This window comes from Aulonocara sp. 'chitande type north' Nkhata Bay, linkage group LG8, assembly GCF_057382095.1.
Source record: "Aulonocara sp. 'chitande type north' Nkhata Bay isolate Kocher_YH1m ecotype deep benthic linkage group LG8, A_spYH_male_GT1.1, whole genome shotgun sequence".
NCBI lineage: Eukaryota > Metazoa > Chordata > Actinopteri > Cichliformes > Cichlidae > Aulonocara > Aulonocara sp. 'chitande type north' Nkhata Bay.
The window spans coordinates 7,611,290-7,627,767 of NC_141351.1; the positions used below are offsets into that span (position 1 = coordinate 7,611,290).

A 16,478-nucleotide genomic window follows, 5' to 3' on the forward strand; every position below is an offset into this window, starting at 1 on the left:
TTTTCTCCTGCTTTTGTAAAATTACCTTGAAGTGGAACACTTTGGATGAATTGCTGACTTCAATTCAGAGCACAAGTAACATTATTCTTGATTATGTGTAGAAATACCATTAAAGGTGGGCTATTTATTGCAGGTCTTGGCATAAAGTCTGTGTGACTAGTGAACAGTGTTGGTCAAGTTACTTGAAAAAAGTAATCAGTAACTAATTACTGATTACTTCCCCAAAAAAGTAATCCCGTTACTTTACTGACTACTTATTTTCAAAAGTAATTAATTACTTAGTTACTTAGTTACTTTTTAAAAACACGTTTTACAACCTGAATAGGTGATAAAGCGATAGATCTTTCAGCCCAATTCTACTTTTTCTACATAATCCATCATACAAAATGTAATCAAATGGAAAAGTCCCTTTTTAAAACTTGTTTTATTCGTTTTAATCTTTTAACTTTATGCATCAAGCAAAAATGTAATTATATGCAACATTCTCTGACTGGAAGAAATTTGTTTAATATTTAAACCTATTTTCTGCACATTCCAGCACATAAAAAGTGTTTACACTCAGTCTTTCAAATAGATGCAAGTAAAACACAGCAGAGAATAAATAAAATCAAAGACTAGCGGTCCTTTTGCTCTATTTTCACCTGTAAAGCAGGAGCGGGGTACGCGGAGGTTTACCCTGGTGCAGGTGTGCCGCAGCGGTCAGTGGAAGGATACGGCAGTTTCTCTGTGAATTTCCCATTACGTGGTAGCGCACTCGGAGCTTGCTTGGAAGCTCACTCACATGTACTGTACCAATGTACCTGCACATGTGATGTGACAATAAAAGTGATTTGATTTGATTTGATTTGAAGTTTAGGGTTTTTTTTCGCTGTAAAAAGAAGTTTTCTTCCCACGCACAACGGACACTAATGTTTTTGTCACTTTTTATCAAACTTAAAGTAAGGTCAGTACTTCCACGCTTTAAATGCTGCACGCTCATACTCTCTCCAGTACTCGATATATGATCCACTGTTGATCTGCACACAGCTGTTGTCATGAACGTCGCACTCGCTTACGTCACTGTCATGAGACATTCTCGCAAAAAAAAAATCACGGTTGTAGTAACGCAGTAACGCAGCGTTCCTACGGGAAAGTAACGGTAATCTAATTACCGTTTTTGCAATAGTAATCCCTTACTTTACTCGTTACTCGAAAAAAGTAATCTGATTACAGTAACTGCCCATCTCTGCTAGTGAATGACTAGATATCTCGAGGCATGTACAGGCAGCACTAGTAATTAGTTTGTGAACTTGCACTAAGTCTGTCTCGACTCTTTCATTTACAGCCTTGATGAAAGTGGGGAGAAGAACAGCAGCAGTTCCTCTATAGTTTTTCAGAGCCACAGTCAAACACCCGCAGAGACTGCTTCAAGTGCCAAAGTACCTCAGAGAGACACGCAGCCTATAAAAGCCTTAGTTCCCACCCAGGAGGGACAGGTGGTGTGTCCCAAGACGATGCGTCGCATCCCAGAGAACTATGTCCCTTGCGTTTTTCTGGGACAGCAAGGTCCCATTAAGGCCTCCAAGTGTCCTGCCATGGGTTGGGACGCTTCAGCAGTTTTGGATGAGGAGTCCAGTAGGAGTAGCATGGAACTAAACAACTCCTGCATTGACAAGGAGTGTCATCAGTGGACTGAGAAGCGTCCAACGAGGCCTTCTAAAGAGGTAGGTGATTTAAAAAAACAACAACAAAAAACCCAAACTTTCTTGGATTTAAAAAAGCTAATTAAACTAATTTCAGATACTGAGGTAAGTGTATGTAGAAGTCATAAGTTCAGGCTTCAGACTGATCTAAATTATAATATTTATAATTATTTTATTTTTATAATTTTTCACAGTTTTCACACGGATGTCAGTGAGATTGAATATCAGTAATATGATCATCTCCAGCACACTGCTCTCGAACAGTGCATTCCTATCAGAGAATAAACTGAAAGGGTATACCTAGTTTAAGATAATTTTATATAGGCTTGCAAAGCAAAGCTAGTAAAGCCCATAAATTATAATAAATAATAGACATGAAGGTGGAAATGAGCAATAGGAGTTTTTTCTTTTTCTTTATTGCAAAAAAGAAAAGCAGAGGATGTAACTTTTCTGTTATGGCATATCTGCAGGTGCACTTCCACCTGATGCTTTATATCCAGATGCAACTATGTGAGCGCTCCCTAAAAGACTGGATCTCTGAGAGGAACGCCAAGCCCAAAGAGGAACAAATCTCAAGATGTAATTTCTCAGTTATACATCCATGTTTATTTCAGATTACTTACAGCCCAGAGCTTCATGTTGCTTATAATATATGCAGATAATATTTTTAGGGGTATTCTGAGATAGAAAATCTTTTTGGGGGAGGGGAATAAATAGATGTATTTTCTGTTTTCAGGTCCTTATGCCTGTATTGATACTGAACACACGCTCAGACTGCTAAGACACATACTTGAAGGTGTGGAGTACATTCACTCCAATGGAATCATGCACAGGGACCTGAAGGTATGATTTCTCTTTTCTTTCTTTCATCCACACCTCTGTTACTTTAAGGTTAGTCAGCGGTTTGATGCAAAAGTTTAAAGTCAGGTGGAGTTTGAACTGGTGTCAGGTTGGAGTAATATGAAATTATTATTTTACATATTCCTGTTCACTGTCTGTCACAAAGGAGATGTTGTGTACATTCTCCCAATGGTTGAAGATAAATTTGTACAGCTTGTCAGGAAGGATTTTCCTCGTTTCTTCTTTCTTGCCTCTGACGTGTGTTAGATAAATGTCACTCTTACAAATATCCTGAAGTCTCCTTGGCTGTCGAGTTAGGTTCATGAGGTAGTCTCTCTGTTTAAAGAAACATGGTTTTGTTAAGGTTAAGGGCAGGTGGCCTTTTTGGTTGTAGACAGTAAGCGGTGAGGTCAGGCTGAGGAGCTTCACTAGCAGAGAAACATTTCTCACATTAGGCATGTTGTTCAGGAAAAGGTACAGACAGTTCTCCCCTGCTTCGCTTAGCTTATACATGCTAGCTCCGTAGCTCAGCAGCAGGTCTACGAGCTCCTCGTTTCCCATGCTACATGCCTCGTGTAAAGGTGTCATGCCAGCGTTGTTCACTGCATTGGGCTCCGCGCCTTGTTCGAGCAGCTCAGTGATGCTGCTAATGGCGTCTTCTGGGGTTTTAGTGGTCTTTGTAGCCATTGCCACAGCAGCGAGGTGTAGAGGGGTGTTCCCAGTGTGCTGCACTCCCTATTAAAAAGAATAATACAGACTTGTTGAAGGACACAAGATATTTCAACAGTGTTGAGAGCAGAAAGGTTAAAGGAAAACTGAATCACATGCTGCCATTGTGCATCTTTACAAACTTGATCCATGCTTTTGGATGGGAAGGGGCTTTTTATAACCACAGCATATATAATTGAGTGAGTATGTAATTAAGATTGTAAGTAAATATTTAATTAATGATAAGTTGGTGTTGACAGTTATAATTAACTTTTCCTATGTCTTATTATCCATAAAGCACAGTTGATTAAAAAAACAAACAAACAAACATAATACTGAATATCAAATTCTCAAACAATACAAACCATGTTAACATTTGCGCCATGCCTGAGCAGACTGGCAATAATATTCTTATGCAGTATCCCAGCAGCCATATGCAGAGGTGCCATCCCACTGCCATCCACAGCATTAACATCGGCACCATAGCACGCCAGTATTTGGACAGCAGATAGTGCTCTGTAGCGTACTGATATGTGAAGAGCTGTCTGGTGGCCTTTTCTCTCCACCTACAGATGAACCACAATTTAACCAGTATTTATCTTAAAGCAGAATTTACTTCCACAGACTTATTATAGTATGCTGACTTTGACGTTGTTGGTAGCCCTTTTGCATGTTGAACATCAAAGTTAGGAGATTGCAAGAAGCAGCTAGACATCTATTTGCCTACATGGAAAACTCACCTTAGCATTGATGTTTACACCATGGTCACAGAGGAGCCTTAAACAGGCCTCTGCCTTTGTACACACACCGATCACTTTAGTCTGGAACTTGGAATCTGGTTTTTGGGACGTATTCAGGATGCTTGGCCAACCAATTATCACCAAGTGCAGCGGGGTTCGACCAAGCATATCTCTGTGACAGAGGTAAAGGTGAAGACATGGAGAACAGAAGACTTTTAACAGAAAGTACATTATTTTTCTTGTTCTCAACCCCCTATAAAATAATTGTATGATGATCAAATGCTTCAGGAAGTATTAGGTGATTCTACCTGAGTTAGATGTCAGGTTTTAGTGCTTACATCCATACCTCAATTCAGTGTCTGCTCCTGCAGACAGAAGACTCTGCATGCTTTGGATTTTTCTGTAAGAGGCAGCCAGGTGAAGGGGAAGAATAGCAAAGCCCTACCGGGAAAAACGAGTGAAGAAGAAATGGAATAATCATAAATTTAAGTTTCTTGTTTGCCTATAAACAGTTGACATTTATTTGCTATCAAAGTTGTTTTCTTTCTTTGTTTCTGTGAAGTGAGACTTGCTTGCAAGCATAAAAAGATCCTTGCAGTATTTTATAAGATGGTAGCATTGTTGCATTTACCTTGCAGAAGGCTTCTTTATATACTTTGCCTTGTGGCTCAATGAGGAAATTGCTCCCATGTTTCTCAATCAAGTCTTCAATGCGTTGCAAGTCCTCTTCCATGACTGCTGTGTAATATTCATTGCTGTGAATTTTGCTAATGCTACCTCTCTTATCCAAACACTCCTTGTGCTCCTCCAGCATGGTCAAGTGCTGCAAATTCACTGATGTTTTTCATAGAAAGACATCAGGAAGCAATACTTTACGGAAGGGAAGTCGAAAGCTACTTCTGTTTTCTGTGGTTGGTGTTTTTCTAACTTTGATGTGCAGCCTTCCTGTCTGAACTGATAACTTGTTGCTGCACTCGGGGCCAATTTTGGGGGCTTGCTGCATCCGTTCCTGCAACTAACTGTGTTTGCATCACATAGTTACCTTTTATTTACCTGTACTTAAAGTTAAATCTTGATGACTGTGGGGGGATGAAATTGAAAAACAATTGACCATGTTTGGTTACCTTCAATTTTATTTTCATATTTTTACTTTCTCATTTTATTTTTCCATTTTAAGTTATCTTTAGCTAGACTGAGCAAGTGCCGCAGTTGTCTAGCAATCTCATAAATCAGTAAGTTCAGGGAAATAAATGGGGAGAAAATGTAGGTGAAGTCACTACAAATAACGTAAATAAAAAAATGAATACAATTGAAAAGTAATGGAAAAAACAAAATACAGTATAAATAGTCCCATTATTAAAAATATGCTTTCTATTGCATTTAATTGCTTATTTATATATTCTTTTTGTTCACTGGGACAGACTGGATTAATTATTCAATGTATTTTCCCATCAGAGCCTTTATGTGGAAAAAAATTTAAGAAAAAATATTGCACATTTTATGTAAAGTTAGATTCTCTCAAATCATAAGAATGTTTAGTTTTTGTCTTTATTGTATTGCAGATTTCACATAAAAGAATCTGTGTCCTTAGTGACATATGGAACTTAATTATAACCTTTTTTTTTTCTCCCCACAGCCAAGGAACATTTTTCTTCACGGCCATGATTGTCATGTTCGGATTGGGGACTTTGGTTTGGCCTGCAGGGACATCATAGCGGATGGACTCAAAAGCAACACTTCTCCTTACAGCGGTAAGAGTTTACCCACATAACATGGCATGTTTCAGAACCACCAGTAGATGGCAGCGTTTGCTATTTAATGACATTTCTGGTGTTTTCAAGATTGCAGCCATACTTCAGGTGTTGGCACATTTGTGTATGCTGCACCAGAACAACTGAAGGGCTCCAATTATAATTCAAAGGTAATGGACTGCCTTACTTATTAATAATTCATGTTTTCTTTTCATGTAAAAATCATTCTGAAGTGTTAGCAATTTATGATTAGAAATGGTAACATTTTATTAGAATTAATTATTTTTTTCTGTTGTCTTTTAACAACTGTGCTGAACATGAATCTTCATTTGCTGCTCACTCAGTCTGACATGTACAGCATCGGAGTGCTGGCTCTCGAGCTATTCCAGCCTTTTGGTACCGAAATGGAGCGGGTCCGGACACTTGGGGACCTGAGGGAAGGGAAAATCCCTGACTCGTTCTGCCACAGATGGCCAGTTCTGACAAAATACATCATGAATCTCACAGATAAAGAACCCAGTGTTCGTCCCACAGCCAGCCAGCTTCTACAGAGTGAACTCTTCTGCAGTAAAGACAAGGTATGGTGTAATTAAAAGACTATTTCTTTCTTTACTTAAGGAAACAAAGTAAATAAAAGTTACTCATGTAAAGAGTGGATTATGTTTTACTGTTTGAAGTTGTTGAGGTTTTTGTTTTCATAATAATTCCAATCCAGTTTTAAGAATATTCCTCACCCTCAGGTGATCCACGGTTTGCAGAGGAGGGTTGAAGAGCAGGAAGAAGAGATCATGCAGCTGAGGAGACGGATCACTCAGCTCCAGACTTCACAACTCACAGTTAATTTCTCCGAGCTGGAAAACACCTGAGCCTTTGAGGAAAAAAAAAAAAAAGTTGCTAGCTTAGTGCAAATTAGTGTGTTTGTATGTTTGAATATTTAAGTGTGTCTCATGCATCTGGATTGCAAATACTTTTCTTCATTGAGCAGTTTAATAAAAATTATTTCTAATATATTCGGCAGAGTTTCTGCAAAGCACCGTGTCACTTAAAATCATTTGAGGTATTTCTTTAAAATCTATGATTTATATTATGAGTTTGACAAGTCGATGTTTAAGCAGAACTGAGCAGCAGAATAGTTTATCCTGAGAGTTCAAGGTGCAGTCTTTACTGTTTGACACAATAAGTCCTGTCATTCTTTCTTTTTTCTGAAAACATAGGCACTTATTGTATTTACATGATGAGGGGTTTCTATATTTCCTGCATATATGTTTGAGATTTGTTTAAAATGAGATACAGGGGGTGCGCTCTGTTATGTTTCAATAGCTTTCAAACGTTAAAATGCTGGGAGCACCCAATAATATAGGGAAAATAGCATTTCTACATAGTTTTTGTTTTAGTAAAATAATTAAATCTGGACCACTTCTATAATCACGATAAAGCTATAGAGCTCATACTGTGGGGTGGTACACCATGTACACAAAGTTTAGAGGTATGTACATGCGCCGGATATTCACTAGGAACGTTTGACGATTTTAGGAACCTATCAGAGGCCTTGTTTCATCCCAGGTACCCGGATGTACCCGTGGGGCAATTAGCTACGTCATTGTTCACCGCCGGACACCCGCTAGAAATAAGGAATGGATTTACAACCTCTACTAACGCGATCATAACAGGTTACAGGTGAGTGTTGTATTGCCTTTACGATCAAGTGCCACTTTAACTGTGCGCACGTAATATTTTGGTAGGCGTGAGCCGCTGAGATTTGTTGTAGTAAGCTTACACCGGTTCTCTATGTCGTGTCGGAGAGAGCAGCGCAGTGATCATACACAAGCGCCGGCGTCGAGCCCCTCCTTTCTCCTCTAGCTAGACGCCCCGTTGCCCAGGCCACACATTTTTAAATAAAATAAATGTCACCGCACAGCCAGGAAACTACCCGTCAGCTTGCTGGTCCGTAACTACGCTTCTCTGCGCCATGTCAGCCAGCGTCCATAGTCTTGTGCTAGCTAGCAAGTAGGCAAGCTAGCTAGCCGCACAAAATGCTAGCACAGTTCGATAGCTACGTTGCGTTCGGCGTTTCGATGGTTTTTGCATCTTCTTTAAGTGCGCGTCATTACATCTCGGAATTCGACAAGACTGGTAAGCTCTCAACTTGCTCTCCGTCTGATGTGCTCAGGGTTTTTTGTGTGTTTTCTTGAGGTTTTGCGACGCTGCGTGTTAAAGGCCTAGCAGCCGTCATTTAGCCAATGTGAGCCACTCTGTAAGAGCAGGTGGGAGGGAACAGCTGCTTCTGTTGTAAACGTGCTTCCGACTTGGAAATTTCCTCGGTCGAGTGGGTTATCTGGCATTTCCCCTCTTGAGTTTTCTAAACACTAATTTTTGTCGATATTTTAAGTTTGTTAGTTGGACAGAGTTAAATTAGATGTCGAAAGTTACTCTTGTCTCCTGGTGTTTGTTATTTAAAAGGAATCTGACAAGATGATTCAAATAAAAGCAAAGGGTCAAAAACAAATATTTGGCGCTCACTTATGCTAGTCTGTTTGTGAATGTAAACAAATCATCCAATCTAACACAATTTCTGATACTTGTTTGCTGAAAGTTTAGGCGATGGTATGAGGGCAGTGTTTAATATAGCGTTATTTAACTATAAGCTATAAGAGACTTAGAGCTTTTTATTATCATTGTGCAGTGTTTTGCACAGCGAAATTGGGTATAATCTGTTAATGTGGCTTTTGTATTTAGTAGTTGTTGTCCAAACTCACTGTACTGCTACCTAACCAGTGTAGGATTAATGTAGTATTTAAGTTTTCTTTCCCTTTTTCCAAAATAACAATGAGAAAATTCAAACCTAGCAACGACTTAGTTTTTTTTTGTTTTGTTTTGTTTTCAGTTCATAAACGTATGTGTCTTTGTTCCTAATGCAGCTATGAACAATGACCATAGTTGACGGATCTTCAGAAAAGTCTGACCACGAGTCAGCCGGATGTAACCGACCCTCCTTCACCAGTGGAGACGTGGGGATGGACGGCAGTTGTTCCAGCAGCTGGGCAGTGGGCCCCACTGTACCCAGTGACTCTCCAAGGCTCAAGGCTCCAGTAGGCTGCCTGGCCCCCACTCCTGGAGCTGCTGTGTACAACAGTACACCCTCCTCCGTGGACCGGCCCAAGGACCAAGGTCAGAGCAAAGCCTGGCTTTTTTTCAAAATGTCTTTTTAAGCTGTTTGAAGATTTTTATTGTCAGACAGAATAGTTTTCCAACCTGTTTTAGCAAATATGGAACCACACTTTTTAGCCATTATTTACCCATATTTGTCAGAATTGGTTTTAGTAACATACAGCTAATCTTTTTGCTTCTGCTTTCACACAAGTTTGACAACTGTTTTTGTGGGTGTTGTGTTGCTGCTTCCCTTCTCCGTTCATTCATCCAGTTATGTAATGCATCCAGCTTTGCATGATCAGTCACTTCAGCTCGTGATGCAATTGCTGTTTTTATATAAAGACCGGCAGCCCAACTTGTTTAGCAGAAACAAAGGAGAAGGCAAACTGTCCCGTCTTTCTTCCTGAGCCTGTTTAGGTGGCCAGAATCACATTATATAACTGTTAATAGTTGTAGCTATTACTGTGATGTCCTGACATGACTTTGCCATGTGCCAGTGTGTGGTTGTATAAGTAAGGTAGCATTAAATTATGTCCTTTTTAAAATGTATTGAAACAGATTTTTAGTAATAATTGTGGCTCTGTGTGTCAGTGATGAGCAGTAGCGATGGAATTGACTTGCCCCAGAAGGTGCTGTTCTCACCAGATCGGCTCAGCCTAAAGTGGGCCCAGGTTCACCGCATTGGTGCAGGCCTCCAGAACATGGGGAACACCTGCTTCCTCAACTCAGCCCTGCAGTGTCTCAGCTACACCCCTCCTTTAGCAAACTACATGCTGACGCGGGAGCACTCCAAAACATGTAAGTTTATTTCACCAACAGTGGTGTTACGCAGTCCTGCGCTGATTCTCACATTGTATCACTCCTTACTCACTCAGTATTTTGTCTCTGTCTCTGCTGCAGGTCATGAGCCAGGGTTCTGTATGATGTGTACCATGCAAAACCACATCATTCAGGTTTTTGCCAACTCTGGGAATGTCATTAAGCCCATTGGTGTACTCAATGAGCTTAAGAGTAAGTGGATGACTGTTGATGCTGTGCTCTGTGCAAAGTGTTTACCTATATTTTAATGATAGGAGGCGCTGTGTGACTGTTTACCTTTTGTAATTTTGGAGGGAAATAATCTGGAGGGATTTTGAATTCTGTTTTTAAATAAGTGTAAACTTGCATTTAACTGTGGTATCCTTTACAATAATTCACCTCCTGCTTTGTTTTTTGGTTCTGTTTTTCCTCGTTCCCCTCACCCAGGGATTGCAAAGCACTTCCGCTATGGAAGCCAGGAAGATGCTCATGAATTCCTGCGGTGCACAGTGGATGCTATGCAAAAGTCCTGCTTACCTGGAACCAAGTGAGTGTCATTTTACATTGCATGCATTCTAAACAAATTAAACACACAAAAATATTTTTACTTGGGCTTGACAGTGTTTGCACTTTTATTATGTAGTAAGATCCATAATTAGCTACGTAGAGGTAACACCGTGACAGTAGGAGAATATGAAATAAATCCTTTATCCTGTTTTTTCAGGAAGTGCAGTTTATACTAGTTCGTTTTAACTATTAATGCTTCAATTGCTGAGAGTATTTTTCAGAAATGCAGATTCCTCAGTCTCTTGCCTGACTGACACCTCAGTTTACATACTAGGCAAGCCACTTGATATAATACCTCATTATTATATCAAGTTTTTTAATGAACTTGACTGCTCCAACACAGAAAGTATTCTTACACTGGGTGTGGTAGCTTGTTTTGGTAACAGGGCTTGAAAAGATCAGAAGCGGCTTAAACGTGTAGTAAAACAGGTGTCTGGGATTATGGGGGAGAGCTGCCAGTCTTAGTGTCTAGTATAGATTTCTTCTGAGGCAACAGGGTAAGCAGTGTGAGCAGGAGCACTCAACCCCTCAGGTCACCCTAATGGCATTAGTGCTATTATTGCAGCAGCAAAATTCAGAAAATCCAGGTTTTTCTATGTGTTACTATAGAGCTTCAAAGTCTATGTGCACATTTAACCAAAACTACACGTTTAACAGATGCACTGGGCTGAGTGTTGTGCTTCTTGTTAGACTCCTAAAAATAATTTATTAATTCATTTTTTTTTTTAAGAACCTAAAGTGTCAATTCTCATCAAATCAATTCTTCCCGTGTAGCAGCAGATGGCCTCTTAAGTAATTAATCGTGCTCCAATTCCTCCTATTGTCTTTTCTGCTACTTGAATACTATAAAGTGATCGTCTGGTTCCAAAATGCTAAAAATAAATGGTCAGTTAATTGTTGCACTGTCCTTATTAGTTAACTTTTGTGCTTTATCTTTTTATTATAGATTGGACAGGCAAACGCAGGCAACCTCTTTCATCCATCAAGTGTTTGGCGGGTACCTAAGATCCAGAGGTAAGTCACTGTTTTTTAAGGTTTGATTTATTTTTCTTTTATTTGTCTTTTTATGTCTTACAGCTTGTGTGATACTCATAGCACTGATTTCTGTTTCAGTTAAATGTTTAAACTGCAAAGCTGTCTCAGATACATTTGACCCTTTTCTGGATATCACTCTGGAAATTAAGGTAATTGGACAACATTCAAAGTGACGTTGCTACTATGTATTCTCTGCATTATGGAGTGTGAGGTTTTTCCTCTCTCTCTCTGTTCATATAGACTGCTCCAAATGTCTCCAAAGCTCTGGAGCAGTTTGTCAAGCCAGAACAGCTGGATGGCGAAAATGCTTACAAATGCACCAAGTAAGTCAAAGAGATGCCAAACCATGATGAGTTTTAGTGTTTAGGTGTGATTTTTTTTTTTTATTTTTTTTTTTTGGTCAACAAGCTGAATGTTTGTTTCCTTCAGGTGCAAAAAAATGGTAACGGCCTCAAAAAGATTCACAATCCATCGCAGCGCCAATGTGCTCACCATCTCACTCAAACGCTTTGCAAACTTCAGTGGAGGCAAAATCACAAAGGTAAATGGCCAATAGTGTCTGCTTAAGTCATAAAGATACATGACAGATGCTTTGTTTTATTATAAAACAGGATATTTGCATGTAATGTTTGAAATTTTTTGTTTGGTGGTCATCAGGATGTGAAGTATTTGGAGCATCTGGATCTGCGGCCCTTCATGTCTCAGTCCCACGGGGAGCCCCAGCTCTACAGGCTGTATGCTGTGCTGGTTCACTCTGGATTCAGTTGTCATGCTGGACACTATTTCTGCTATATTAAGGTACTGGCTGTGCCCGAATCTGTTTGAATGTTGCTTAGTACAAACAAACACACACCATAAACAACACATTTCAGCAGAAAACTGAATGCAAACAGAGAAAAATACTTTGTATGCATTGAAAGAAAGAAAGAGGAAAAAAAAAGACCCCTATATAACCATAAGATTCTTCTTTTTAGCTCAAATTCAATTCAGAAACTGAATCTGCTGTGTCACATCTCTCTCATTCTGTCTCACAGGCCAGCAATGGGCAGTGGTTTCAGATGAATGACTCGTCCGTGTCAGTCAGTGACATTAGGAACGTCCTCAACCAGCAGGCCTATGTCCTCTTCTACATCAAGTGAGTAAACATCGGTATTTTTAAACATTCTAGGCTTATTCCTTCAGTAGAACTTTTCCCATCATTATTTAATAATGTAGACATGTTTATTCCCACTTTTCTTGTAGAAAATTTATTATTATAACCTAATGTTATAATGTTGATGCTTTGTCATGGTTAATATTCTTTTTTCCATGTCATCAGGTGCACAGATGTGAAAAAAACTGGGGACTACAGCCACGTGAACCATAACGCTGGCATATCTGGTCAGTCATCTCCCCGGCCGGTGGTGATCCCACGCACCATGGCCACCATGCATCACAACAGTGTTGGCTTCATAGGTCCCCAGCTGCCACCACACATGAACAAGGTACTTCCTCACCTGAGGGTACTGCTAATGTTGTTGTTTTTGTTAAACCCAGTGTTTGTCTTCTAAAAACCTGTTGTTGTGACTTCTTGTTCCTTCAGAGTTCGCTTCATGTTAATGGGAATGGATCTCTGAGGGACTATCCCACAAGCTCCAAGCCCAGCACCAGCGGCAGTGCGGTGGGGAAACCAAACCATGGACTAGCTACTTCTGCTTCCTCTGCTTCCATCTCCCACTCAGTAAGCCGGCCCACAATGATTCCAGACAGCGACAAACGACAGAAGCTTTCATTTTCAATTGGGCTAAGCAAACCGAACCGCCCATCTGCTTCTTCCTCCTCTTACTGCCAGCCGTCCTCCGCCAGCAGCTCCTCCTCCTCCAGCTCTTTGTCCTCCTCACAGTCTACCTCAGACGTCCAACCAGACGTTCGTTTTATTCCGCGTCCACTAAACCGAGTCGGCGGCATGCCTTTCAGTAATGGGGATCACAACCCTGTAGGAAACGGGGCATCCTTCCTGGTGCCGTACAGCCAAGAGTCTTCAGAGGAATCAGACCAAGAGAACTGTGGCACTCTGGATAACGGCAGTTCATCCAAGTCTCATCCTAATGAAAATAAAGACACAGGAAATGTCTTTGATAATTCTCCCAAAACCGCCAATGGGGAGTCAGGAGTGCACCATCACGGCAATGGATTAAATGGACAAACGTATGGAGACTTCAAATCCAGTCAAAATGGGCACCACAATGGTCATCACAAAGTGAATGGACACAGCGGCCCTGACAAGGTAAATCTTGTCTTTATTTTTAGAATGCTTGTCTGTTTGGGTTTTTGTTTGTTTTTCTTAAAGGGACGTATTATTAATATTTCTTTTATTTATTTTGGGCACATCAGATCTCTGGCAGTAATCATGGCAGTTTGACGTCTACGGCTCCTGTTGCTAATGGAATAGGCAGTGACCATAGCCAACCAAAGTAAGCCTAACACTGAACTAAAAAAAACTTATTGCTCTGCTGTCCATTTTATGCATTTAAATTTTTAAGTTTAGAGGAGTGATCTTAAAACTGTGCAGACTTTCCTCTCTGCCAGTGTGACAAAGCATTGCTCATATTGCTTTTGTATTTTATTTTTCCAGCAAAGATGCCTCATCCCAGGCCAGTTCTTCTCAGAGCATTCATCCTGCTGCTAATGAAAGCCAGGATTTCTCCACTCCTGTCACAAGGGCTAAAACTCCATCTGAACCCCTGCCTCACTGTACAGAATCCTCTGCTGTTAGCGCTTCACCCTCAGCTACTGCTACAACTACCCCTTCTGTTGCAGCTAAAGAATCTGCTTCCGCTCTTTCTTCTTCTGGGCAAGATGACAACCCTGCAGCCTTACCCCCTCAGCCGGGCTGCTCTCAAAGCACCAGTGGGGCTTCTGCAGCTCCACAGAAAGTTAGCGTAAGCAAGGATGAAGCCAAGGATCTACCACAAGATAAATGTGCAACAACAGGGACTGAAGGACGTAAGGATACTAAGGAGCAGTATCAGTCCAAGCCTAGTTCTAGTTGCAATGAAAGACGATCTTCCCGAGACAGGGAAAGACTGTACTCTAGCTCTGGCAGAGATAGAGAAAGACACTACAGGGATAGGAGTCACGAACGAGAAAGCGACGGTGATCGTCACCGGTACAGACGGGACTACAAAGACGGTCACCACCGCCAGTACAGGGATCGTTTCCCCCTTTCTGGACGTTACTACAGGGAATGGGAGGCCGATCGTCACCGGGAGCGAACCTTCCAGCACCCTCGGGAGCGTGATCGCGACAGGTGCTCTAACCATTACCATTACTACCGCTACCGGTCAAGAGAGGACATTGACCATGAGCGAAGGGGATATGGTTACTCCCACCGAGAGGAGTCTCGTGGCAGTCGGAGGTGGCTGCAGGATAGTAGAGACTCCTGGGCAATGAAGGATAAGAGTAATGGCAAAGAGAGAGAAAATTACTCCTCAAAGGAAGGAAATTTCTCACCTTCTACAGCACCAGAAACAAACAAGTTCAAGGGCTCCCCGCCACGGGCTCGCCTTTCCTCTCCAGACAAAGAGGATCAAAATCACAAGAGGACTCTCAGCAAAGACAGGGACGACAGCTCTGAGGCCCGCCACACTAAAAAACACAAAAAGAGTAAGAAAAAGAAGAAATCAAAGGATAAAGACAGACACCGTGAGAGTGGGTGAGTATTGCCATCTTTCTCTCAATCCTTTAATGAAAACAGAAGGAAATGTTTGTTTGTTTTAAGCTAGATTTTTTTTGAAAATAATATGGGGTTAAAGCTCACTATCAGTATTAATATTTTCTTAAAAACGGAAAGAATTTTCATCATTTTATTGATAATGGGTCACTTTTTCTGTCTTAGGCTGGCCGTAAAGCTTGAGATCTTGGTTTTGTTAAACAATGTGATTGGTTCTCTGTCATCCCATAGAAGTTCTGACGGAGATTCAGACAGAGCTGCGGAAATGAAGAAGAAAAGGAAAAAGAAGAGACATCAGGACAGCGATCCCGAACTGCACAGCCCAGACGCAGCTCGGAGCCACAGAAACAGAAGCAGCGAGGAAAGGGAGAGCCGCAAGCGACACCACTCTGACAGAGACTTTGAACATGACAATGGTTTTCCATCGGAAAAACGTCGCTGCACAGACTACGCTGACGGCAGCGGTGACCATCTACTACCTTCCGATCATACCGCACCGGCAAACGGTTCAAGTTACGGCCATCTCAATGGACAACCAGGTATTCATTTAGTCTCCAAAATCACAGGAATGCTGAATTAAATGGTGCTGACGAGCTAGTCCAATTTTAAAGCATCAAACCCTGTTTTGTAGGTTACAGCCAAATCAGCGGCAGTGGATTTCCCAGTGACCTGAAATACTGACTCTGTGAGTGGATGTCTTTTTAAATGGTCAGCGTTGATGTAGCTACTAATACTTTCTCTTCACTAAGACCTCATCTTTGTCATTTCAGATCCATCAACCGAATTTTAACAACAGCAGAGGAATGACATCAACTTTTTTGACGTGGTGCTTCTTCATTAGGAATAATATTGTATTTTTACCTTAAGTAAAGTGTTTTAAAATTTAAACTATCCCCCCCCCCCCTTTTTTTTTTTTTTTTTTTTCCTCAAATGGGCTTATTTATTTGCCGTAATTTCTCCTAGCTATCGGTTAAAAAGAAACCTGTTGAACATTTATGATGAAGAATATTAATATATACTTGTATGAACACAAAGCCTGGAGCTTAAACATCTCAACTGCTGCTCAGTGGAACTCAGGACTTGAAAAAAACGTGTTAACATCAATCACAGATATCCACCTGCTTCGAAGAGGAACGAAACAAAGGGAATGACGTGATGCCCGAGAGGACTGAAAGGCATCGGAAGTTTAAGATGTCACCATATCTACACAGCTGCAATGTTTTACTTTATTTCTTTCTGGGAGCCGTGAAACTAATGGAGTTATTTGTGCAAGGGGAGGGAGGGAGGGAGGGAGGGTGGGGTGGGGGGTGATGAGTGCAGTGGTGGGAACAGAGCTTTGCTGACTGATACCTCCATGTTAACCCTGGAAAGACTTGAGAACATTTCCCAGCTTTCATTTTCATCTTCGTTCCCATTTGTGAAGCCTAAGATTCACTCTGTAATTTTAACTTTCTTCACCAGATGCAGAGGGGTTTTTTGTTTTTTGAAATTAGTT

General features: G+C 40.9%; 3 protein-coding genes across 10 annotated transcripts in view; 2 read left to right on the top strand and 1 right to left on the bottom strand.

Moving 5' to 3' along the window:
• eif2ak1 (eukaryotic translation initiation factor 2-alpha kinase 1) overlaps positions 1 to 6,729 on the top strand; it is a 15,804-nt gene extending 9,075 nt beyond the window's left edge. For all 4 annotated transcript variants that reach the window (XM_086303103.1, XM_086303104.1, XM_086303105.1 and 1 more), the window contains 7 exons: positions 1,325 to 1,703; positions 2,153 to 2,261; positions 2,419 to 2,525; positions 5,607 to 5,721; positions 5,812 to 5,891; positions 6,066 to 6,299; positions 6,462 to 6,729. In XM_086303103.1, coding sequence (XP_086159229.1) covers positions 1,325 to 1,703; positions 2,153 to 2,261; positions 2,419 to 2,525; positions 5,607 to 5,721; positions 5,812 to 5,891; positions 6,066 to 6,299; positions 6,462 to 6,587 — 1,150 coding nt within the window. In that variant the 3' untranslated portion in view covers positions 6,588 to 6,729. The remainder of the gene's footprint in view (positions 1 to 1,324; positions 1,704 to 2,152; positions 2,262 to 2,418; positions 2,526 to 5,606; positions 5,722 to 5,811; positions 5,892 to 6,065; positions 6,300 to 6,461) is intronic.
• LOC147323023 (ankyrin repeat domain-containing protein 61-like) lies at positions 292 to 7,644 on the bottom strand. 3 transcript variants are annotated; one of them, XM_086303108.1, is made up of 6 exons: positions 4,602 to 6,449; positions 4,317 to 4,411; positions 3,971 to 4,142; positions 3,596 to 3,796; positions 2,973 to 3,257; positions 292 to 2,858 (listed from the first exon to the last, which is right to left on the bottom strand). In XM_086303108.1, exons 1-6 carry the CDS (start codon positions 4,782 to 4,784, stop codon positions 2,652 to 2,654), a joined length of 1,143 nt encoding a protein of 380 aa, XP_086159234.1. In that variant the 5' UTR covers positions 4,785 to 6,449; the 3' UTR covers positions 292 to 2,651. The 3 variants fall into 3 exon arrangements, with proteins under 3 accessions (XP_086159234.1, XP_086159235.1, XP_086159233.1); XM_086303109.1 differs by lacking the exon at positions 4,602 to 6,449 and adding exons at positions 6,456 to 6,589; positions 7,499 to 7,644 and having other exon boundaries at positions 293 to 3,257; XM_086303107.1 differs by having other exon boundaries at positions 293 to 3,257.
• Positions 6,859 to 16,255, top strand: usp42 (ubiquitin specific peptidase 42). Of its 3 annotated transcripts, none has more exons than XM_086303101.1 (18): positions 6,859 to 7,854; positions 8,640 to 8,889; positions 9,463 to 9,669; positions 9,772 to 9,882; positions 10,117 to 10,216; positions 11,183 to 11,250; positions 11,350 to 11,420; positions 11,512 to 11,594; positions 11,701 to 11,812; positions 11,929 to 12,069; positions 12,306 to 12,406; positions 12,590 to 12,755; positions 12,854 to 13,537; positions 13,645 to 13,724; positions 13,886 to 14,965; positions 15,215 to 15,522; positions 15,615 to 15,668; positions 15,754 to 16,255. In XM_086303101.1, exons 2-17 carry the CDS (start codon positions 8,649 to 8,651, stop codon positions 15,662 to 15,664), a joined length of 3,603 nt encoding a protein of 1,200 aa, XP_086159227.1. In that variant the 5' UTR covers positions 6,859 to 7,854; positions 8,640 to 8,648; the 3' UTR covers positions 15,665 to 15,668; positions 15,754 to 16,255. The 3 variants fall into 3 exon arrangements, with proteins under 3 accessions (XP_086159227.1, XP_086159225.1, XP_086159226.1); XM_086303099.1 differs by having other exon boundaries at positions 6,859 to 7,398; XM_086303100.1 differs by having other exon boundaries at positions 6,859 to 8,889.
• Positions 16,256 to 16,478: the final 223 nt, after the last annotated feature.